Genomic DNA, 25,638 nt, shown 5'->3' with positions numbered 1-25,638 from the left:
CCGGGTGCCCAGGGGGGGATTTCCAAAACCTGGAGGACATGTCCGGACGGCTTTTCAAAACCCGGCACTTTGTCCGGGTTTTGAAAAGCCTCCTCAAATCGCATCAGGCAGGGAGGAAGTCCACGCACGTGCGGATGTCGCGCAATGCCATTGCGTGACATCTGCGCATGTGCGGACAGCGATTTTGTGGACAAGAGCGGGCAGCGGGGAGTGGTGGACAAGAGCAGGCAGTGGGGGCGGGGCTAGGGTGGAGATGGGTGGAACTGGGTGGGTCTGGGGGCAGGTCTAAGGGGTCCGGATTTTCCGAATGGAAAATCTGGTAACCCTATCATTGAAGTTTGGGCTTCAATCATGGTCTTTCCATGCAGACCTCTCTACCTTTCTTAATGACCCAAAGCGCTCAGTTTCTGTTCCTTGAGCTGGGCATAGTTCGGATGTGGATAGGAAGATACTACAATTACATTACATTACATTACATTAGGGACTTCTATTCCGCCTATATTTTGCAGTTCAAGGCGGATTACAAAAGAGCTTATTGGATATTTCCAGTGAAGTTACAACAGGTTTTTTTTTGGGGGGGGGTTTGTTACAAGGGAGGAGAGGTACCTGGATTAATTCCGGAAGAACTTGCAAATTGGATATTAAGTTGACAATACTCCCCCGATATTTGTGGGGGTTCCATTCCAGGAACCCCCGCGAATCTCAAAAAACCGTGAATACGGTTTTTCATGGGGGAGCCTGACGAGTGCAGCAGGAGAGGGCAGTGGGAGAGCACCCGGAGCGCCGCGAGTGCAGGAAATCACTCGCGGTACGCTCCGACCACCTCTTCCCGCACAAAGTCGGGCCTTATCCAATCAGGAGCTGCGTGTCAAAGCAGCTCCTGATTGGGTAAGGCCCGACTTCATGCAGGAAGAGGCGGTCGGAGTGTACCGCAAGTGATTTCCTGCACTCGCGGCGCTCCAGCTGCTCTCTCCTGCCTCTCCCGCTGCCTTCTCCTTGTCGGCGGTTCACGGTCGGAAAATACCGCGAATGACTGGGACCACAAACCGCCGACCGCGAACGACCGGGGGAAACACTCTATATCTTTATCTGCCTCCTAAGCAAGGGACGGTTGTTACATTACATTTCATTAGTGACTTCTGTTCCGCCCATACCTTGCAGGTCAAGGCGGATTACAAAAGAGGAGAACTGGACATTTCCAGGAAAATTACAGGTTAGGGTGCTAATTACGTGGTTGCGACTTTGCTGGGAAATTTACAAGATAGGGAATAGCTAAGGAGGTATATTAGTTTGCCTTGATACATTTTCTGAAGACCAGGGTTTTGATTTCCTTTCAGAATGTTTTGTGGTCAGTCGTAGTTGTCAGGATGTTGGAGGGGTGGCCATCTAGTTTCGCTGCTTGCGTTGCTGGCAGGATGTGTGAGGACGGAAAGCACTATGGTCCAAATTCGGTAACCAGCGCCTAAGGTCAGGCACCTATTTCGGAGGCGCACAACTAGATAGGCGCCTATCTAAATTGAATTACAGGCTCAATTAGGCTTTTTTTAATCAGCGCTGATTGAAACCTAAGCGCCTATCAAGAAAGCGTGATTCTGCAACAAGGCGCCTCAAAAAAATTTAGGCGGCCTTCGAAAAACATAGGCAGCTAGGCTTCAATGCTAAGAAATGTAAGGTCATGCACCTCGGAAGCGGAAATCCATGCAGGACGTACTTCTTGAACGGAGAAACTTTAACTAGGACTTCAGCAGAACGAGATTTAGGAGTAATCATCAGTGCAGACATGAAAACTGCCAATCAAGTGGAGAAGGCTTCATCTAAGGCAAGGCAGATATTGGGTTGTATCAATAGAAGTTTCGTCAGCCGAAAGCCTGAAGTCATAATGCCGTTGTACAGGGCCATGGTGAGACCTCATCTGGAGTACTGTGTGCAATTCTGGAGGCCACATTACAGTAAAGATGTGTGCAGAATTGAATCGGTTCAGCGGACGGCCACCAGGATGATCTCGGGGCTCAAGGGTCTCTCGTACGAAGAGAGACTGAACAAATTGCAGCTCTACACTCTCGAGGGACGTAGGGAGAGGGGAGACATGATCGAAACATTTAAGTACCTCACGGGACGTGTCGAAGTGGAAGATGATATTTTCTTTCTCAAGGGACCCTCGGCCACAAAAGGGCACCCGCTCAAACTCAGGGGCGGAAAATTTCATGGCGACACCAGAAAGTATTTCTTCACAGAGAGAGTGGTTGATCATTGGAACAAGCTTCCAGTGCAGGTGATCGAGACAGACAGCGTGCCAGATTTTAAGAATAAATGGGATACCCATGTGGGATCCCTACGAGGGTCAAGATAAGGAAATTGGGTCATTAGGGCATAGACAGGGGGTGGGTAAGCAGAGTGGGCAGACTTGATGGGCTGTAGCCCTTTTCTGCCGCCATCTTCTATGTTTCTATGATGGGTCATTTGGCCTTTATCTGCCATCATGTTTCTATGTTTCTATAATCAGAAAGTTCTGTGACATCACAATGCAGGTGTAAAGAGCCTTAGCCTATAGGAAGAGGAGATGCAAATGTTAAGAGCCTTAGCCAATAGGGAGAGGAGGAGAGAGTGGCTGCTGCAGACACCAGAAAGTATTTCTTCACAGAGAGAGTGGTTGATCATTGGAACAAGCTTCCAGTGCAGGTGATCGAGGCAGACAGCGTGCCAGACTTTAAGAATAAATGGGATACCCATGTGGGATCCCTGCGAGGGTCAAGATAAGGAAATTGGGTCATTAGGGCATAGACAGGGGGTGGGTAAGCAGAGTGGGCAGACTTGATGGGCTGTAGCCCTTTTCTGCCATCATGTTTCTATAATCAGAAAGTTCTATGACATCACAATGCAGGTGTAAAGAGCCTTAGCCTATAGGAAGAGGAGATGCAAATGTTAAGAGCCTTAGCCAATAGGGAGAGGAGGAGAGAGTTGATGCTGCAGACACCAGAAAGTTTCTTCACAGAGAGAGTGGTTGATCATTGGAACAAGCTTCCAGTGCAGGTGATCGAGGCAGACAGCGTGCCAGACTTTAAGAATAAATGGGATACCCATGTGGGATCCCTACGAGGGTCAAGATAAGGAAATTGGGTCATTAGGGCATAGACAGGGGGTGGGTAAGCAGAGTGGGCAGACTTGATGGGCTGTAGCCCTTTTCTGCCGTCATCTTCTATGTTTCTATGTTTCTATGCATGTTAGGCGTGGGCGTGGCATCGTGTTAGGCGCCTTCTTACAGAATCGCTGCTCTTAGGCGTGCTTAAGTGCTCGCCTGGGCGCCTAACTTTTCGTGGGGCCTAGAGCGGGCCTATTTATTGGGCGCCCCCAAAATAGGTGCCGCTCGGCGCGATTCACTAAACGGCGCCCAATTTTACTTGAATCGCGCTGAACAGTGCCTAAGTAGGCGCCTAACTTTTTGGGCGCTTTGTATAGAATTAGCCCTTATATTCTTCCTGTACCTTTCTTTGTGCTCCGAGCTGGACTTCTATCTGAGCCGAAAGCAGCTCTTTGCAGATGCCAATGTTTCCGGATTCCACAGCCAAGAAGAGAGGGATAGAGCCATCCTGCAAATTCAAACAACGGTACTCATTCCAGGATTACCACTCACGTCCCTAAAATCATTCTTATCAATCATTCTTATAATTATCTTCACACTTTTATCAGATGTTACTTCATAGGTCTAAGTTATGTCTATGACCTAACTGTGACCTGTATAGTTATAGTTAGGGTTACCAGGTTTTCCGTTTGGAAAATACAGATCCCCTAGACCAGTGGTCTCCAACTCAAACCCTTTGCAGGGCCACATTTTGGATTTGTAGGTACTTGGAGGGCCTCAGATAAAATAGTGAATGTCTTATTAAAGAAATGACAATTTTGCATGAGGTAAAACTCTTTATAGTTTATAAATCTTTCCTTTTGGCTAAGTCTTAATAATAATATTGTAATTTATAGTTAAAGAGGCATATGATCAAAAAACTGTTTTATTTTACTTTTGTGATTATGATAAACATACCGAGGGCCTCAAAATAGTACCTGGCGGGCCGCATGTTTGAGACCACTGCCCTAGACCCTCTCCCAGACCCGTCCAGTTCCACCCAACCCTGCCCTGTTACACCCTGCCCCGCCCCCAATCCCACTCTAGCCCCGCCCCACCGCCTGTTCTCGTCGGGCAAGAGGGCTTCCGTGCTTGCACGGAGGCGACGTGATGATATCACGTGCACGCCCGCCGTGTCATCGCCTGGCATCTGACACGTGCGCGGATGCCCTCCCGCCCGACAGTTTATTTGTTCCAAGCTTTTCTAAAATCCGGACAAAGTGCCGGGTTTTGAAAAGCCGTCCAGACCCCCGTACATGTTCTCAAAAGGAGGACAAGCCCGGGGAAATCCAGACGTCTAGTAACTGATCTACCTGCACTAGCAGCCCTATTAAATGTCCGTCTCAATCTGTCTAGTGTGACTTCCTGGGTAACTGACCTGACCTCTTCTAACGTAATCTGACCTTAAACTGAATAGGTCAAAGTAGAATAGAAAACCTGATTTACAGAACATAATTGAAGGTAGACAGGGACAGATTCTTCAGACTACAGGGAACCACAAGTACAAGAGGGCACTAGTGAAAGCTGAAAGGGGGTGGTGGACACATGGAACGCGCTCCCAGAGGTTGTGATAGGGCAGAGTACACTACGGGGATTCAAAGATGGATTGGATAAATTCCTTAAGGATAGGGGGGATTGAGGGGTACAGATAGAGGTAGAGATAGGGTATAGAAAGAGTATAGATAGAAACAAGGGGATTATAGGGCCAAGTCAAGGAACACCTGACAGGTCATGGACCTGATGGGCCGCCGCGGGTGCGGACTGTTGGGCAGGATGGACCTCTGGTCTGACCCAGTGGAGGCAACCTCTTATGTTCTTATGATGTTCAAAGCTAGTTCTGAGCAGCAACACCTGCTACTTGGATGATCTCCTGCTTTGCTTCCTGGGTCCCAGATCTTGGACCTGTGGATCCTGTTCTTAAGCTCCACCAGGTTCTACCTGAACATTTTTCCACATACAGTTCAAATTCTTCTTCATGACCTACAAGTAGATCTTCAGACCACAACTTCTCAGTAACTACCATCTCTCCCCCCTCCCCCCTCCATACACGGGCACTTCACTGATTGGGTAACTCTCTCTTATCTGTATCCTTTTCTTCTACGGCCAACTCAAGACTCTGTCCCTTCTACTGTATGCCTGGAACAAACTGCCCGACTCGGTGTGTCAAGTTCCATCTCTGGCAGGATTCAAATCCAGACGCTAGCCCACTTCCTTGCAAATGCTTTCAGTTCCAAACTCCAGCCTACTTGCTAAGCTCCAATATCTGTCTTCTCATTCCCTCTGTAATTCCCCCACCAGAGCAGTGTGTATTGATGCACCTTCTTCTCCAGTTTGTCTGTCATGACTAGATTGTAAGCTCTTTTGAGCAGGGACTGCGCTGTACAGCGCTGCGTTTGTCCAATAGCGCTATAGAAATGATTAGTAGGAGCAGAAGCTGTCTGAACGCTCAGTGACATCACAGTGCATCAAGAATTCTTGGTGACATCATAATGCAGCTGTATATGGTTCCCGCACCTGAGTACCTTCTTCTTCAGTTTGTCTGTCTTGACTGGATTGTAAGCTCTTTTGAGCAGGGACTGCGCTGTACAGTGCTGCGTATGTCTAGTAGCGCTACACAATGATTGGTGACAGGACAAACGAGCGCCAACAATTCAGCGCAAGACTTCAGCGCACCGCAGGAAAACCTTCTTTTTAAGGGCTCCGATGGGGGGGTGGAACCCCCCTCTACTTAATAGGGATCGTGCTGCCATGTTGGGGGGTATGGGGGTTGTAACCCCCCACATTATACTGAAAAAGTTAAGTTTCCAGTATAATGTGGGGTTACAACCCCCCAACCCACCCCCAACACCAGCACGATCACTATTAAATAAAGTGTGTGTGGGGGGGGGGGTTCCCCACCAACACCCCCCATCAGAGCCCTTTAAAAGAAGGTTTTCCTGCAGCGCTGAATTGTCATCGCTCGTTTGTCAGCACGCGTTTATCTCACGTGCTTAAGACTATGAACCATTTTTATGTATAGCACTGCGTATGTCTAATAGCGCTAGAGAAATGATTAGTAGTAGCAGAAGCTGTCTGAATGCTCAGTGACATCACAATGCATCTGGGTCATTCCCAGAATTCTTGATGACATCATAATGCAGCTGTATATGGCTCCTCCACCTGAGCACCTTCTTGTCCAGTTTGCCTGTCTTGAATAGATCGTAAGCTCTTTTGAGCAGGGACTGTCTCTTCTGTGTTTTGATGTACAGCGCTGTGCAAGTCTGGTAGCGCTATAGAAATGATTATTAGTAGCAGAAACCTGTACTGTGTCGTTGTAAAACCTAGCAATACTTTGTATTTGAGATCGTTTTCCCTCTTTAATGTACTTTAAATGCCTCATATTTGAGAGTTAATTATATTTACATTCATTGAGGTTTATATGTTTTGTGACTTTTTGAAACTTGGCCCAGATCTACTTTCATAAAAGTTGTTCTAGAACTTTCTAAAAACTTAACGCAGAAATAGAACATTCCTAGTGCTTGGCCACGTTCTTCCTTGTACATCACAGATGTCTAGCTCAGATTTGAATCATATACCTACTTTGTTCTGCTTTAGTCTGGCATCCTTGTGAGATGTCTTCAGCAGGGCCTGGGTGACACCGATGCCTCCATTGGGACGGAGAGCAGCATAATGCAAAGGCAGCTGGTCCTTAGGCTGAAACGAGAGCCAACACAAAGAACACATGATAGCCAAATACTTGTAATAAGTGAACTTATCACCAACTGGGTTTTTTAGTCCCTAGTTTTGAATATGCTCGATTTTTGGGATATATACAAATCAGAACATAAGAATAGCCTTACTGGGTCAGACCAATGGCCCATCAACCCAGAAGCCCGTTCTCATGGTGGCCAATCCAGGTCCCTAGTACTTGGCCAAAACCCAAGGTGTTGCAACATTCCATATAGAATCTCAAAGAATAGGAAGATTCCGGAATCCCAGAGAGTAACAAGATTCTAGAATCCCAAAGAGTATCAAGATTCTGGAATCCCAGAGAGTAACAAGATTCTAGAATCCCAAAGAGTAGCAACATTCCATGCTACCGATCCAGGGCAAGCAGTGGCTTCCCTCATGTCTTTCTCAATAGCATAGACTTTTCCTCCAGGTACTTGTCCAAACCTTTCTTAAAACCAGCTATAAGAGGAGCCTAAAGTTACGTGCCTAAATAAATGGGCACCTAATTTAATTGGTAAATTGGCTTCAATAATGAGCTTTAACAAGCTCATAATTGGAAAAAATAAAATTTATTTGGAAGATAGGCACCTATCTTCTTAAGCGCGATTCCATACCAAAGTAGGCATGTTTAGGGGTGCAGAAAGACTTAGGCACCGCTAAGCTCAATTCTCTAAAGAACTTAGGCACCTATAATGTAGGCCTTTTAAACCCCTGGCCTACATTACAGGCGCCAAGTGCGATTCTGTAATGAGTGCCTAAGTGAGACTCACATGCAAAGGTCTAATCTAATCTAATCTAATCAGGCTTTCTTAATTGCACTTTTCCACCAGTGTAGGTTGCAACGAAGCAACCCCCTAAGAGGAACAGGAAAGCCCATATCCTGACTCTGTGGCGACCACCGCCAAAGACGTACATACTGAAGAGGGCACATGTGAGCCCAAGTCCACTAGACCACTTCCAGCGAGGCCGCCGTCAACCCCAAGACCTGCAGAAAGTCCTGCGCCCGAGGGCAGCGACCAACCATCAGGGAGCGAATCTGTGACTTCAGTTTGCACACCCTGGCTTCTGGAAGGAACACTCTCCCTACACTGGTGTCAAACAGAACGCCGAGATACTTCAAGCGCTGAGACGGAGTCAAATGGCTCTTAGACAAGTTGACCACCCAGCCCAGGGACTGCAGATACTCCACAGCCCAAGATGTAACCCGGGAGCTCTCCTGAAACGACTTGGCATGAATCAACCAACCATCCAGATAGGGGTGTACCAGAATGCCCTCTTTGTGCAAGGCTGACGTCACCACCACCATAAGCATGGTGAAGGTTCGCGGTGTCGTGGCCAGACCAAAGGGAAGCGCACAAAACTGATAATGGTCTCGCAAGATCACAAAGCGAAGGAATCATTGATGGGAGGCCCGAATCAGAACATGCAGTTAGGCCTCCGTCAGTCAAGATAAATCAGAAATTCCCCAGTCTGGACTGCCAGAATTACAGATTTTATGGTTTCCATATCAAAAGAGGGAACCTGGAGAGCCCTGTTGACACCTCTGAGATCTAAAATGGGCTGAAAAGACCCCTCTTTCTTGGGCACCACGAAATAAATGGAGTACCTACCGGTGTGAATCTCCAGAGGAGGTGCCGGGACTATCGCATTGAGGTCCAGAAACCTGAGCAGTGGCTGGTGAAAAGCCCACTTCTTCCAAGTTGCTTGACAAGGAGAGGAAATGATCTGGCAAAAGTTGAGAAAACTCTAGAGTATAACCGGCCCGTGGTGATCTGGGAGAACCCCCAGTAAAACTCCTGCAAATGGGCTCTGACTGGAACCGGGGGAAGGACCTGCAATAAGTCACTGGGTCAGACGGGAGGCAGAGGAGCGTCCGGAGGAGTCGCGAACCCCCTGGTGGTCCCCCCGAAAAGACTGCATGCGTTGAAAGAAACATCCTCTGGAAGGAAAAGAGGTCACACCCCAGCCAGGGCGGTACCTCCGAAACTCACGCCAACGCCCTTGAGCATGGCCAAGGCACACAAAAGATCATACATGGCATTAGAGAGGTAAGAAGTGCCTAGCTCAATCTTAGCCACTTCCTGATCCACTAAGGACCAGTCAGCTGACTCGCAGTCAAGAACTCGCTCGGACCACCGGAAAACAAGACCGGGCCACCAGATCACCACAAATCACCGCATGGACAGCCAGGCTAGTCACATCAAAACTTTGTTGAAGCAGAGCCTCCATTTTACGGTCCTGAGGGCCTCTCAGGGCTGAATCACCTTCAACCAGCACGGTATGTCTTCGCGCGATAGCCGAGACCACCGCATCAACCACAGGCGATTTATAGGTATCTCTATCACCATCAAGGAGAGAGTAGAATCTTGCCAAAGACAGGTTCGTAACTTTCCACAGAGTGTGCACTATATCCCGAATATCCTGATGCATAGGAAAAGAGCAGGTCCACAACACGAGGGGGGTCCTTAGCTTCCTCTTCAAAGTGTTAAAGCGATGACACCTGAAGAATGATCTCCTGCAACACTTCCCAGTGAAATATGCGCACAACAGACGTGTCCTCGCCAACTGGCGCCTCAAAAATATCTCCATCTAATAATCATACCCCCCCCCCGATGGATCTGTAAGGTTCTCCCCAAGATCCAGTCCTCATCCAGAGACAACTGATGAGTCATAAAAGAATCCTCATCCCAGGACGCCTGCAGCCACTTGGACGAAGGCTGAGGGGGTTGGACAGAGGCAGCCGCGGCAGGAGACTGAATGGGGGCGGCCACGGATGGAACAAACCCATCCGTTTCTGTGGCGGGATGATAAAGAATGGATGTTTTTATACTTCCAACTTTGGATGTCTTGCGGGAAATGTCCAAGTCGGACTTAAGACATCCCTATCGAAAATGGCCCTCAGTATATACATACCCCTCCTATGATGTTTGGATCTGCTTTCCGAGCTAGCAACATTCGGACGATCTCTTCTTTTGAATGAGCTGCCGCCACGTGTAAAGCAGTTCGACCATCCTGAAAAAAAAAAAAAATTTCGGTTACGTTAAGATTAAAAAAGGTTCCACAAAGAAAATGAAGCAGCAAAACAAAAAAAAGGATTGTGGAACAGAAGATCGGAAGCGTCCAAATAAGTTAAAAATCAATAATCCAATGTAGGCTGGTGCTTGTACAGTTAGTCTGTAGCCTCTTAAGCACTTGGATTTTTTTGTGACTTTTATCTTTTTATATTTAAGACAGCCAAGGCATTTTTAGTTTGCCGAAACACGGCCCATGTTGTGCCTCTGTATTTTATATATTACTAGCTGATGCTCCGGCGTTGCACGGGTATTTAATTATAGCAATAATACTGTAAATGGATTCAAATAAAGATACTTTATAGTGGTGAATGAAATTATTTTTTTACAGCTTTATAAAAAGTACAATATTCAAATTATAATGTGAAATATTTGACAAAATGAATACAATACAACTAACACAAAACTTGATTATAAACAACATTTTTAGTTTCACCTCCAGGAGCAAGAACATATACATTCTTGGGTGAAGAGACCCCCCAGAACATATCACCCCAGTTAGTGAGGGATCTGCATACCAAGTTTCGTTCAAATCGGTCAAGCCGTTTTGGAATTACTGTGAGAATGGCAGCTGTTTACATTTTTTCCATTGACATGAATGGGTGAAATCTGATGTTCTGTTTGTAGCTCCGCCCACGTGTGCAGGTGGGCCGCGAGACCCCCAGGACATATCACCCAGGTAGTTGGAATTACTGTGAGAATGGCAGCTTTTTACATTTTTTCCATTGACATGAATGGGTGAAATCTGAATTTCTGTTTGTAGCTCCGCCCATGTGTGCAGGTGGGCCGTGAGACCCCCAGAACATATCACCCCAGGTAGTGAGGGATCTGCATACCAAGTTTCGTTCAAATCGGTCAAGCCGTTTTTGCGTGATCGCGGCACATACACACATACATAACTCCGATTTTATATATATAGATTTGGATTTTACCTTGTGGGTCACTTGTGACGATTATACACCCTTTGTGGATTGCTTTTTAAAGTTATTTGGACGCTTATCAAACTACAAACTGGCACATCCGCTCTTCTGTTCCACAATTTTTGGGGGTTGTTTTGCTTTGGTCACTGTAGGATTTGTCAGCCAGCTCCATTTTTCAAGACATGTTGATCCGCTCCTGGTTTTACTCTTTGGCAGCCATGTAGCGTTGCGTTCCTTAGGTCAATCAGAACATTAAGGGCTCCTTTTATTAAGCTGCACTAGCGGTTTTAGCACGCGCGCTAGACGCTAACGCCAGCATTGAGCTGTCGTTAGTTCTTGGCGCGTAGCGCGGGGGTTAGTGCGTGGGGCAACGCAGCGCCCACTAAAAACGCTATCGCTGCGTAGTAAAAGGAGCCCTAAGTCTGTGCACACAGCAGGGAACATAAAACAGGACTAAACTGACCTGCTCTAACAATATTATTCACTTGACAACCCTGTATCTTTTATCTGGCTCCTAGCCTGAAGCCTCTCTTCTTGTGCTGTCAATCCACAAAAAAATTAAAAACATCTTGCAGCCTTCCTCTCTGCCACGCCAACCTTTGCTGCAGTTCAAGCAGTTTTATTCTGTAACTCGCTTTATTCTGCAATTCGCTTTATTCTGTAACTCACTTTATTCTGTAACTCGCTTTATTCTGTAACTCGCTTTATTCTGCAATCCGCTTTATTCTGCAATTCGCTTTATTCTGCAATCCGCTTTATTCTGTAACTCGCTTTATTCTGCAATTCGCTTTGTTCTGCAATCCGCTTTATTCTGCAATTCGCTTTATTCTGCAATTCGCTTTGTTCTGCAATCCGCTTTATTCTGCAATCCGCTTTATTCTGTAACTCGCTTTATTCTGCAATCCGCTTTATTCTGCAATCCGCTTTATTCTGCAATCCGCTTTATTCTGTAACTCGCTTTATTCTGCAATTCGCTTTATTCTGTAACTCACTTTATTCTGTAACTCGCTTTATTCTGTAACTCGCTTTATTCTGCAATTCGCTTTATTCTGTAACTCACTTTATTCTGTAACTCGCTTTATTCTGTAACTCGCTTTATTCTGCAATCCGCTTTATTCTGCAATTCGCTTTATTCTGCAATCCGCTTTATTCTGCAATTCGCTTTGTTCTGCAATCCGCTTTATTCTGCAATTCGCTTTATTCTGCAATTCGCTTTGTTCTGCAATCCGCTTTATTCTGCAATCCGCTTTATTCTGTAACTCGCTTTATTCTGCAATCCGCTTTATTCTGCAATCCGCTTTATTCTGTAACTCGCTTTATTCTGCAATTCGCTTTATTCTGTAATCCGCTTTATTCTGCAATTCGCTTTATTCTGCAATCCGCTTTATTCTGTAAATCGCTTTATTCTGCAATTCGCTTTATTCTGTAACTCACTTTATTCTGTAACTCGCTTTATTCTGCAATTCGCTTTATTCTGTAACTCACTTTATTCTGTAACTCGCTTTATTCTGTAACTCGCTTTATTCTGCAATCCGCTTTATTCTGCAATTCGCTTTATTCTGCAATCCGCTTTATTCTGTAACTCGCTTTATTCTGCAATTCGCTTTGTTCTGCAATCCGCTTTATTCTGCAATTCGCTTTATTCTGCAATTCGCTTTGTTCTGCAATCCGCTTTATTCTGCAATCCGCTTTATTCTGTAACTCGCTTTATTCTGCAATCCGCTTTATTCTGCAATCCGCTTTATTCTGTAACTCGCTTTATTCTGCAATTCGCTTTATTCTGTAATCCGCTTTATTCTGCAATTCGCTTTATTCTGCAATCCGCTTTATTCTGTAAATCGCTTTATTCTGCAATTTGCTTTATTCTGTAATCCGCTTTATTCTGCAATTCGCTTTATTCTGCAATCCGCTTTATTCTGCAATTCGCTTTATTCTGCAATTCGCTTTGTTCTGCAATCCGCTTTATTCTGCAATTCGCTTTATTCTGCAATTCGCTTTGTTCTGCAATCCGCTTTATTCTGTAACTCGCTTTATTCTGCAATCCGCTTTATTCTGCAATCCGCTTTATTCTGTAACTCGCTTTATTCTGCAATTCGCTTTATTCTGTAATCCGCTTTATTCTGCAATTCGCTTTATTCTGCAATCCGCTTTATTCTGTAAATCGCTTTATTCTGCAATTTTCTTTATTCTGTAATCCGCTTTATTCTGCAATTCGCTTTGTTCTGCAATCCGCTTTATTCTGCAATTCGCTTTATTCTGCAATTCGCTTTGTTCTGCAATCCGCTTTATTCTGTAACTCGCTTTATTCTGCAATCCGCTTTATTCTGCAATCCGCTTTATTCTGTAACTCGCTTTATTCTGCAATTCGCTTTATTCTGTAATCCGCTTTATTCTGCAATTCGCTTTATTCTGCAATCCGCTTTATTCTGTAAATCGCTTTATTCTGCAATTTTCTTTATTCTGTAATCCGCTTTATTCTGCAATTCGCTTTATTCTGCAATCCGCTTTATTCTGTAATCCGCTTTATTCTGCAATTCGCTTTATTCTGTAATCCGCTTTATTCTGCAATTCGCTTTACTCTACAATCCGCTTTATTCTGTAATCCACTTTATTCTGCAATTCGCTTTATTCTGTAATCCGCTTTATTCTGTAACTCGCTTTATTCTGCAATTCGCTTTATTTTGTAATCCACTTTATTCTGCAATTCGCTTTATTCTGCAATCCGCTTTATTCTGTAATCCGCTTTATTCTGCAATTGCTTTATTCTGAAATTCGCTTTATTCTGTAATCCGCTTTATTCTGCAATTCGCTTTATTCTGCAATTCGCTTTATTCTGTAATCCGCTTTATTCTGCAAGTCGCTTTATTCTGCAATTCGCTTTATTCTGCAATCCGCTTTATTCTGCAATTCACTTTTTTCTGCAATTCGCTTCATTCTGCAATTCGCTTTATTCTTCAATTCGCTTTATTCTGCAATCCGCTTTATTCTGTAACTCGCTTTATTCTGTAATCCGCTTTATTCTGTAACTCGCTTTATTCTGTAATCCGCTTTATTCTGCAATTTGCTTTATTCTGCAATCCGCTTTATTCTGCAATCCGCTTTATTCTGTAACTCGCTTTATTCTGCAATTCGCTTTATTCTGTAATCCGCTTTATTCTGCAATTCGCTTTATTCTGCAATTCGCTTTATTCTGTAATCCGCTTTATTCTGCAATTCGCTTTACTCTACAATCCGCTTTATTCTGTAATCCGCTTTATTCTGCAATTCGCTTTATTCTGTAATCCGCTTTATTCTGTAACTCGCTTTATTCTGCAATTTGCTTTATTCTGTAATCCACTTTATTCTGCAATTCGCTTTATTCTGCAATCTGCTTTATTCTGTAATCCGCTTTATTCTGCAATCCGCTTTATTCTGTAATCCGCTTTATTCTGCAATTGCTTTATTCTGCAATTCGCTTTATTCTGTAATCCGCTTTATTCTGCAAGTCGCTTTATTCTGCAATTCGCTTTATTCTGCAATCCGCTTTATTCTGCAATTCACTTTTTTCTGCAATTCGCTTCATTCTGCAATTCGCTTTATTCTTCAATTCGCTTTATTCTGCAATCCGCTTTATTCTGTAACTCGCTTTATTCTGCAATCCGCTTTATTCTGTAACTCGCTTTATTCTGCAATCCGCTTTATTCTGCAATCCGCTTTATTCTGTAATTCGCTTTATTCTGCAATCCGCTTTATTCTGCAATTCCCTTTATTCTGCAATCCGCTTTATTCTGTAACTCGCTTTATTCTGCAATCCGCTTTATTCTGTAACTCGCTTTATTCTGTAATCCGCTTTATTCTGCAATTTGCTTTATTCTGCAATCCGCTTTATTCTGCAATCCGATTTATTCTGTAACTCGCTTTATTCTGCAATCCGCTTTATTCTGCAATTGCTTTATTCTGCAATCTGCTTTATTCTGCAATCTGCTTTATTCTGCAATCCGCTTTATTCTGTAACTCGCTTTATTCTGCAATTCGCTTTATTCTGCAATTGCTTTATTCTGCAATCTGCTTTATTCTGCAATCCGCTTTATTCTGTAACTCGCTTTATTCTGCAATCCGCTTTATTCTGTAACTCGCTTTATTCTGCAATCCGCTTTATTCTGCAATTGCTTTATTCTGCAATCTGCTTTATTCTGCAATCTGCTTTATTCTGCAATCCGCTTTATTCTGTAACTCGCTTTATTCTGCAATTCGCTTTATTCTGCAATTGCTTTATTCTGCAATCTGCTTTATTCTGCAATCCGCTTTATTCTGTAACTCGCTTTATTCTGCAATCCGCTTTATTCTGCAATTCACTTTATTCTGCAATCCGCTTTATTCTGTAACTCGCTTTATTCTGCAATCCGCTTTATTCTGTAATTCGCTTTATTCTGCAATCCGCTTTATTCTGCAATTCACTTTATTCTGCAATCCGCTTTATTCTGTAACTCGCTTTATTCTGCAATCCGCTTTATTCTGTAATTCGCTTTATTCTGCAATCCGCTTTATTCTGCAATTCACTTTATTCTGCAATCCGCTTTATTCTGTAACTCGCTTTATTCTGCAATCCGCTTTATTCTGTAACTCGCTTTATTCTGCAATCCGCTTTATTCTGCAATCCGCTTTATTCTGTAACTCGCTTTATTCTGCAATTCGCTTTATTCTGCAATTCGCTTTATTCTGTAACTCGCTTTATTCTGCAATTCGCTTTATTCTGCAATCCGCTTTATTCTGTAACTCGCTTTATTCTGCAATCCACTTTATTCTGCAATTCACTTTATTCTGCAATTCGCTTCATTCTGCAATTCGCTTTATTCTTCAATTCGCTTTATTCTGCAATCCGCTTTATTCTGTAACTCGCTTTATTCTGTAATCCGCTTTATTCTGTAACTCGCTTTATTCTGCAATCCGCTTTATTCTGCAATCCGCTTTATTCTGTAATTCGCTTTATTCTGCAATCCGCTTTATTCTGCAATTCCCTTTATTCTGCAATCCGCTTTATTCTGTAACTCGCTTTATTCTGCAATCCGCTTTATTCTGTAACTCGCTTTATTCTGTAATCCGCTTTATTCTGCAATTTGCTTTATTCTGCAATCCGCTTTATTCTGCAATCCGATTTATTCTGCAATTCGCTTTATTCTGCAATTGCTTTATTCTGCAATCTGCTTTATTCTGCAATCCGCTTTATTCTGTAACTCGCTTTATTCTGCAATCCGCTTTATTCTGTAACTCGCTTTATTCTGCAATCCGCTTTATTCTGCAATTGCTTTATTCTGCAATCTGCTTTATTCTGCAATCTGCTTTATTCTGCAATCCGCTTTATTCTGTAACTCGCTTTATTCTGCAATTTGCTTTATTCTGCAATTGCTTTATTCTGCAATCTGCTTTATTCTGCAATCCGCTTTATTCTGTAACTCGCTTTATTCTGCAATCCGCTTTATTCTGCAATTCACTTTATTCTGCAATCCGCTTTATTCTGTAACTCGCTTTATTCTGCAATCCGCTTTATTCTGTAATTCGCTTTATTCTGCAATCCGCTTTATTCTGCAATTCGCTTTATTCTGCAATCCGCTTTATTCTGTAACTCGCTTTATTCTGCAATCCGCTTTATTCTGTAATTCGCTTTATTCTGCAATCCGCTTTATTCTGCAATTCACTTTATTCTGCAATCCGCTTTATTCTGTAACTCGCTTTATTCTGCAATCCGCTTTATTCTGTAACTCGCTTTATTCTGCAATCCGCTTTATTCTGCAATTCACTTTATTCTGCAATCCGCTTTATTCTGTAACTCGCTTTATTCTGCAATCCGCTTTATTCTGTAATTCGCTTTATTCTGCAATCCGCTTTATTCTGCAATTCACTTTATTCTGCAATCCGCTTTATTCTGTAACTCGCTTTATTCTGCAATCCGCTTTATTCTGTAACTCGCTTTATTCTGCAATCCGCTTTATTCTGCAATCCGCTTTATTCTGTAACTCGCTTTATTCTGCAATTCGCTTTATTCTGCAATTCGCTTTATTCTGTAACTCGCTTTATTCTGCAATTCGCTTTATTCTGCAATCCGCTTTATTCTGTAACTCGCTTTATTCTGCAATTCGCTTTATTCTGCAATTCGCTTTATTCTGCAATCCGCTTTATTCTGTAACTCACTTTATTCTGCAATCCGCTTTATTCTGCAATTCGCTTTATTCTGCAATCCGCTTTATTCTGTAACTCACTTTATTCTGCAATCCGCTTTATTCTGCAATTCGCTTTATTCTGCAATCCGCTTTATTCTGTAACTCGCTTTATTCTGCAATCCGCTTTATTCTGTAATCCGCTTTATTCTGCAATCCGCTTTATTCTGTAACTCGCTTTATTCTGCAATTCGCTTTATTCTGCAATCCGCTTTATTCCGTAACCCGCTTTATTCTGCAATCCGCTTTATTCCGTAACTCGCTTTGTTCTGCAATCCGCTTTATTCTGCAATTCGCTTTATTCTGCAATTCACTTCATTCTGTAATTCGTTTTATTCTGCAATTTGCTTTATTCTGCAATTTGCTTTATTCTGCAATTCGCTTTATTCTGCAATTCGCTTTGTTCTGCAATCCGCTTTATTCTGCAATTCGCTTCATTCTGTAATTCGTTTTATTCTGCAATTTGCTTCATTCTGCAATTCGCTTTATTCTTGAATTTGCTTTATTCTGCAATTCGCTTTATTCTGCAATCCGCTTTATTCTGTAATCCGCTTTATTCTGCAATTCGCTTTGTTCTGCAATCCGCTTTATTCTGCAATTCGCTTTATTCTGCAATTCGCTTTATTCTGCAATTCGCTTCATTCTGTAATTCGTTTTATTCTGCAATTTGCTTCATTCTGCAATTCGCTTTATTCTTCAATTTGCTTTATTCTGCAATTCGCTTTATTCTGTAATCCGCTTTATTCTGCAATCCGCTTTATTCTGTAACTCGGTTTATTCTGCAATTCGCTTTATTCTGTAATCTGCTTTATTCTGCAATCCGCTTTATTCTGTAACTCGCTTTATTCTGCAATTCGCTTTATTCTGTAATTCGCTTTATTCTGTAATCCGCTTTATTTTGCAATTCGCTACTGGGCTTGAAGGAACACTGATCTGACCCAGAAAGGCTGTTCTTATGTTCTCAGCCATTTTGGAGCTGCGTTAAAGCACCGCCACTTTTTAGCATGGCTTAGTAACAGTGTCTCTCAAACTTTCTCGAGCTGGGGCACACTAAAGGTAGTGGCCACAGCTTGAGGCACCCAGAAGTGTGCCGACGTCGCCGTGATGACATCACGCCTATTCGTGTCATCATCACGTCGACATCCGTGCATGTGCAGAGGCCATTCAGATTGGCCCTGAGATGCCAGTAGGGGGCGCCAGCAGGGAAGAGGGCCGGAGAGAAGGAGAGGCTCTGGCACCAGCTGATTTGTTTCTCAATTACTTCAAGCTAAGTACCCCCTAAGTCTCAAGCTAAGTACCCCCTAAGTCTAACAAATATCAACCGAGTACCCCAGCCACAGACCTCCCTAGGCCCACCCAAGCTCTGCCCCAGATCCCACCCCCTTTACTCATTGTAATGCAGTTTTTTCCTTTCATTTTTCACATATACAGCAGATATAAATTCTCAGAACTGACACATTTCAATCACTACATTGAAAATAAAATCATTTTACCTACCGACGATCCTCTGCAGGCTGCTGTAATTAGCTTTAAAGGTGAGGCTGGGAGGCCAGGGGGGGGAAGCCGGAGGGCGCTAGAGAGAAGGGGGAAACATTCAGGCCTTCGGCGAATCGGGCAGTGCTGGCGCTGTACCGCGTAGGGAAGTCAGCTGGCAGGCGCCTCGCTTCTTCCTGAGTGTGCCGTGGCTCACTTGGAATCTCAGAAGGCACGCTAGCGTGCCTTGGCACACAGACTGAGATAAACTGGCTTAGTAAAAAGATCCTATAATAAGCAGCCAGCACTTTCCCCTTTGCTATCTAATTTCCATTTTCCTTCTGAGGGTTATAACCCCCCACCCCACAGAAATCTAATTTCATGGGTCTTCAAAAGATGCCAGAATAATGTTTTAACATTTTACCATTTCTGATTCCCTTGCAAGCGATAGCAGAATCTCCTACCAATGAAATTGATTCTTTGGTGCTTACAAAGAGATTACAGCGTAGGGTTGCTATGAAGCTCGTAGAAACATGACAGTTTTTTAAAAAAAACCCAAGACCTTATTCTGCAATGTCATTTAAAAGGGCCGTTTCCCCTAACCATAATGACAGAGTGGGGGGGGGGAAAAGGGGGGGAGAGTAAGTGCAAAATCAGAGAAAGAGCTCGATGTATCAAGATGCCTCTTACTCAGCGGTCCTGGGAAAAATCCTTGATTTATGAGTTCCCATAATGCTTTGCATTCTACTTGTAAATTTGTCAAAAGGACCAGAAATGCAGCTATTTCAAGTTACATGATTTTAATACTGTACATAACTGTAGCAGCTGACCACACAAAATATGATTTAGCACAGACTTGGGGGGGGGTTTAGGGGTCTGAGAGGGGGGACTAGGATATGCTTGGTGGGAGGGAGTGTTTGCTGGACGATAAGAAGGGGGACCAGGTCCACAATCTGTTGTACTGTGCCAGCCCCTTTAAGGGAGGCTTCCTGAGAGAATGAGGTGCTTTATTTATTAATTGGGATTTATTAATGGCCTTTTCATGAAGAGATTAACCCAAAGCTATTTACAATCAGGGCCGGTGTTAGACATGGGCAGAAATTAAGGAGGGGCCCCCAGTTCCTTCCCTCTCTGCACACTGCCCTGATTTCCCCACCCACCAAAAGCCCTGCCATCCAGCATCTCTCCCTTCTTCCTCCTTCCCCACCACCCTCAGGTGCAACAAATGCCCTCCCACCCAGCATACCTCCCTGTTTTCTCCCTCCCCACCACCCTCAAGTGCAACAAATGCCCTCCCATCCAGCATAACTCCCTTTAGGTTTACTAGATTTCATCATAAAAAAAGAGGACACCTGGCCCCGCCCTGTTTTGCCCCAGCCCTGTCCTGTTCCGCCTTCATCCTCACCAAACTCCACCCACAGCCCCGCCTCCACATGACCCTCATGCCTCTTTCCCTGAGCTCGGGACCGCGTCTGATCACACATGTGTGGACATCAGCGTGATGACATCACACCCATGTGCTCAAGCATGTGACATCATCATGTCTGCATCCACGCAGGCATAGAGGTCCTCCAGATGTGGCCCCGAGCTCAGGGTCTTCCAAAACCCAGGTTTTGGAAATCCTTCCAGGCACCCGGACAGTCCTCTAAAAAGAGCACATGTCTGGGTTTTCCCGGACATCTGGTAACCCTACTTCCAACCTCCAATCCCCCTCCCCCTCTCTCTCCTTCCAACCTCCTCTCCTGCTGTTTCTGTCTCTATCCCTCCCATCCAGCACTACCCTACTCCATGTTCTTTTCTCTAGCACTCTCTCTTTTCCATAATGCTTCTTCAGCCCTCCTCCTTCTCTCTATGCTATTTCTTTAGCCTCCTCCATGCTGTTTCTCCCTCCTTCTCTCCCTCCATCCATGCTGCTTCTTACTTCCTCACTTCCTTCATCCATTCTGTTTCTCCAGCCCTCCCTCCCTTCCATCATGCTATTTCTCCAGCCCCCCTCCCTCCCTCCCTCTTTCCCTCCATCCATTCTGTTTCTCCCTCCTTCTCTCCCTCCATCCATGCTGTTTCGCTGACCATAAAGACAAAGTGAGAGGGAGTCTCACCGGCCACAGGTCAGCCAGGATTAAAAAGGTTAAAAATAGTGTTCATAAGAGTGCAAAACCTTTAGGAGGAGACAACATCTCTGGTGCAGGAATGTGCCACAGTGTATTCATGAACCCACTGCGGCAGAAGATAAATCCCCGGATGTAAGGAAAAAAGTGAATAGAGCTGAAAACAGAGGAGATAATGTGCTAGTGCTATTACGATTACAGAGGGCACAGAAAGAGAGCTCACCCCCAAACAGAAGAAGAATCATGTCAACGGAAACATTGCAAATATAGAATCTCTATTTAGAGAAATTAAAGAAAGGTGCCACAATAGTTAGAAAATGAAGAATGTAAATTAAAGAACTAAGGACGGTACTGGACAGGCTTGCACGGACTGTGTCCCATGTGTGGTGATTTGGTGGAGGGTGGGCTGGGCTCGGGAGGGCATCAATGGGAACCCCACTAACTTGGAACATGAGGATGTTACTGGCCAGATTTTATGGTAGATATCCTGCAAACAGGATAGTTGGATAGGCTGGAGTGAGCTTGGACGGCAGCTTAAGCCTTTGGAACCTAGAACAATACCAGACTTTAAAGTCTACGGCCCAGAAATATCAAAGAAGAGACAGGTTAATCTAATCATGTATTTAATGGGTATGACTAATGGGCAGACTGTATTGACTGTTCAGGTCTTTATCTGCCGTCATTTACTATGTAACCTGGCAGAAACCCAAAGAGTAGCAACATTCCAGAGCTGAGATTGTGATGTCATAATACCTCATTCCACCAATGCCTAAGAGCCAGCCTCAGCAGTGATGTCACAACGGCTTGATTAGACGGCAACTTCAGCATTTGGAACCTAGGACAATACCAGGTGGACTTTACAGTCTGCGACCCAGAAATATCAAAGAAGAGACAAGTTGACATCACTTTTCCACATAATCACCCTCTTTTGCGATACATTTTTCCCGGCATCCTACTGTATATTAAAGAATGTTTTTGGTTGAGCGCAGAAATATGAAAGTGTTGAAACGTTTTGAAGAACCCTCGTATAAGAGGAAATCTGGAAAAGGCAATCATCAAGGCCTGATGTAACAACAAAAGCGTTACCACCTGGCTGGGAATTCCTCCAGAAATTCCTCCAGAAATTCAATGCCAGTGGCTGGATATAGCACTGGCATTAAACCGCAGAAGGTAGCCAGGCAGCAACCCACGATCTGAAGATTGGACCCTTGGAAGCCAGGTTAAGAAAGATTCAAATGGAGTACTGGTTACCTCGTTTAACGAAACAGTATTATAGCTCTTTTATTGGTAAAACCTAAATATAAACTACCCAAGTGGTCCAAATCACAAATACTCGTATAAAGAATTTTTAACCCACTACATGCGAGAAAAGCAACAGAACTTATCAACTAATCCAGGAAAAGGCCTCAGAATTGGAGCCTACGCATAGTCCTATCATGGACTGAACTGTCAGCGTAGAGAATGTTTGGTAGTCATAAAGAACGTAGTGAGTATTAGTTTATCTGGTGCTTTACCGATGATTTAAATAGATACTAATGCTCTTATTATGTTTTAGATGCCTTAATGTATTTTGGCTATTAGCCCTGAAGCAATGGACTTACGATATTGTCCACGAAACGCTACCGCGTCGGCGGCATAGCCAGTGCACAGGCATCACACTGCTACTAAATCTTCAAGCTATAATGAAAATTGCTTAAGATAAGTCATTTAAATCTTTAAATCATAATGAAAATTGCTTATTATAAATAATTTAGTTGCCTTTAACTTCTCTCTCTCCGAGAATCTTGCAACGCTTAAACACTATTTAGTTATAGTAGGGTTGTAATAATAGACTATATGCCTTAAGGTCTATTTAAAAACTATTTATGAAAAACTTTAAGCTCGAAATGAATATTTTAGTACAGACTTTAAGGTTTAAATCAACAATTTGAAAATTTAAAAAAAATATTAAAAAAATAACAATAAATTAAAAGATTTTATAAGTCCCAGGTTTTTCCGGCCTATGATTGGAGCTTGGAGTGGTAATACTACGCTGACAGTTGAGTCCATGATAGGACTACACGTAGGCTCCAATTCTGAGGCCTTTTCCTGGATTAGTAGATAAGTTCTGTTGCTTTTCTCGCATGTAGTGGGTTAATAGCTCTTTTATTGGTCACATCTTTACTAAAATCTGCTATGGAATAAATTATTCAGGGTTTAACCAATTTAGGGACAGTCTGCCCTCCTTCACTTTTTCAGCTGTGACTAATGAAACCAATGGCAGTATTTAGTTTAATTAAATTCAAAGCATTGATTGCCTACAGATTCTACAGTGTCTACAAAAGACGTGTTCCAGCAGCCAATCCTGGCTTCCTCTAGTATAGATGTTAAGGATACGAGGGGCCGTGAAACGTTCTCAGTCCAGCCAAGAAGAGAACGATGTGGAGCCGTGAAACTTACAAGTTATTCCACACTTTTCGTTTCATTTCATTAATGTCTCACTCACACCTTCCTCGACTTGATCTCCATGCAGCGCTTCGGGATACCATTCCCATCTTCTCAGCAAGGGCGCCGGAAAAAGATGTTTGACTCCACTTTTGAGTTTCTAGGACCGTACATCTGGAACAGTCTACGTACACACCTGCGGCAACCCATCATATACATTACTGTCACTTCAGGAAAAAAGCTAAAGACTTCATCTTTGCCCTTATCTATTGTTTCTCTCTAAACCTGAATTTGTTTATCTCTAAACCTTGTCATTAATGTAAAATCCTCTTGCTGTGAGCCACATTGATTCCATGTAGAAAACAGTGGGATACAAGAAGTCGTATTGTATTGTAAGTTTCATGGCTCCACATCATTCTCTTCCTGGTTGGGCTGAGAATTTTTCATCAGTCCTTCCTACTGTGATGTCATCATGCCTCATTACACCAGTGCCTAAGAGCCAACCTTGTCGGTGATGTCATAATGGCTTGGTTTCCCTATAGTGAAACAAAATGTATCAAGAAAAGTGTGGAATAACTTAAGTTTCATGGCTCCACATCATTGTCTTCTTGGATGGGTTGAGAACTTTTCAGCAGTCCTTCCTATTGTGATGTCATCATGCCTCATTCCACCAATGCCTAAGAGCTAACCTCGTCGGTGATGTCACAATGGCTTGGTTTCCCTATAGTGAAACAAAATGTATCAAGAAAAGTGTGAAATAACTTAAGTTTCATGGCTCCACATCATTGTCTTCTTGGTTGGGTTGAGAACTTTTCAGCAGTCCTTCCTATTGTGATGTCATCATGCCTCATTCCACCTAAGAGCCAACCTCGGTGATGTCAGTGATGTCACAATGGCTTGGTTTCCCTTTACTTGTGCCCATTTGCTAGATGCATTTGCCTCACTGAAACGAAAAGTGTGGAACTTGTAAGTTTCACGGTTCCACATCCTTCTCTTCTTGATTGGGCTGAGAACTTTTCAGCGTCCCTTCGTAAATATACATTACTAGCTGATGCCCCGGCGTTGCACGGGTATTTAATTATAGCAATAACACTGTAAATGGATTCAAATAAAGATACTTTATAGTGGTGAATGAAAGTATTTTTTTACAGCTTAATAAAAAGTACAATATTCAAATAATAAAGTGAAATATTTGACAAAATGAATACAATACAACTAACGCAAAACGTGATTATAAACAACAATTTTAGTTTCACCTCCTGGAGCAAGAACATATAAATTCTTGGGTGAACCCACCCTTGAGCAAGCAACATAGAGTTGTGGGCCGCGAGACCCCCAGAACATATCACCCCAGGTAGTTGGAATTACTGTGAGAATGGCAGCTTTTTACATTTTTTCCATTGACATAAATGGGTGAAATCTGATTTTCTGTTTGTAGCTCCGCCCACGTGTGCAGGTGGGCCGCGAGACCCCCAGAACATATCACCCCAGGTAGTGAGGGATCTGCATACCAAGTTTCGTTCAAATCGGTCAAGCCGTTTTTGCGTGATCGCGGCACATACACACACACATACATACATCCGATTTTATATATATAGATAGATTATGCATTGCTCATCCTACTTTAGTTTTAGAAAATCAGTAAAAAAGAAGTTGTTTAATCGATTTGTAACCTAAGGATTCATTGTTTTACTTCTTTTTATCCTGTATGTCTGATGATTTTATATTGTGCTTTTTTCTCTGATTGTCCAGCACTTCTTATTGTAAACTATTGTGGCTTTAGTTTTATATAAGAATAAAATTATTATTATTATTTGAATGCGATACATGCCGAGGATCTAGTATCAATATACATTGTTTTGTAATCTATCGGTCATGGGCGGGGGAGTTAGGTAAAGAGGTCTGTTTTTATTGCTTTCCTAAAGTTGAGGCGTCCGTGGACCAGTGCCGGTCCACAGAAATTTGCCGCTGGTCCACAGGGCCGGAAATTGCATCTGGCGCGAAACAGTGTTCTTCAACTGCCGGTCCGTGGTGCGATCGATGTGGCCTTATCTTTGGGCCAGCTCCCTCTTCCTCCCTGCCACATTGCACAAAGCCGCGGGCAGCGGCTCCTACGCCTGAGCCGGAAGCCTTCTCTCTGACATTGCAACGTCAGAGGGAAGGCTTCCAGATGAAGTACAAGGAGACGCTGCCCGCAGCTTTGTGCACTGCGGCAATGAGGAAGAAGGAGCCGGCTTGAACATAACACCAGGGGGCGGCATAAAATGGCCAGGCGGGAGCAGGCCAGAAGGTAAGGCATAGCGTAGCGGGAGGGAGATGACAAAGGTAGGGGGAATGATTTTATTTTTTCCTTTACAATTTTGAGAATTTACCTCTGCTGTGCCTGTATTTTGCACTGTTCAGGAAGAAATGCATTTGTTTCTTTTTCTCTGGAGTTGTACTTCCGCAGAGTCTTGCATTTTAGGGTTTGTTTGTATATATTAGGACTTTTAGTTTTTGATCCCATATTTGCATAGGGGTTATCTGTGTTCTGGTAGGAATGAATGTTGAGAAGCGTGCAGTGTGCTGTGTGTAGTTTAATTTTGTGGTTAATCATTGTTGTTAATAAGATTATATTGT

The 25,638-nt window shown here is 43.4% G+C and overlaps 1 protein-coding gene across 1 annotated transcript in view; it reads right to left on the bottom strand.

Moving 5' to 3' along the window:
• The window catches only part of LOC117353577 (serine/threonine-protein phosphatase 6 regulatory ankyrin repeat subunit A-like), a 182,252-nt gene that overhangs the window by 133,625 nt on the left and 22,989 nt on the right, over positions 1-25,638 (bottom strand). Inside the window, exons 3-5 of the mRNA XM_033929680.1 lie at positions 9,743-9,841; positions 6,698-6,811; positions 3,483-3,587 (exon numbers count right to left, since the gene is read on the bottom strand). Coding sequence (XP_033785571.1) covers positions 3,483-3,587; positions 6,698-6,811; positions 9,743-9,841 — 318 coding nt within the window. The remainder of the gene's footprint in view (positions 1-3,482; positions 3,588-6,697; positions 6,812-9,742; positions 9,842-25,638) is intronic.

Source organism: Geotrypetes seraphini, chromosome 2 (assembly GCF_902459505.1).
Source record: "Geotrypetes seraphini chromosome 2, aGeoSer1.1, whole genome shotgun sequence".
Classification (NCBI taxonomy): domain Eukaryota; kingdom Metazoa; phylum Chordata; class Amphibia; order Gymnophiona; family Dermophiidae; genus Geotrypetes; species Geotrypetes seraphini.
Note: the sequence above shows the minus strand (reverse complement) of the source record. Positions and strands in the feature narration are given on the sequence as shown.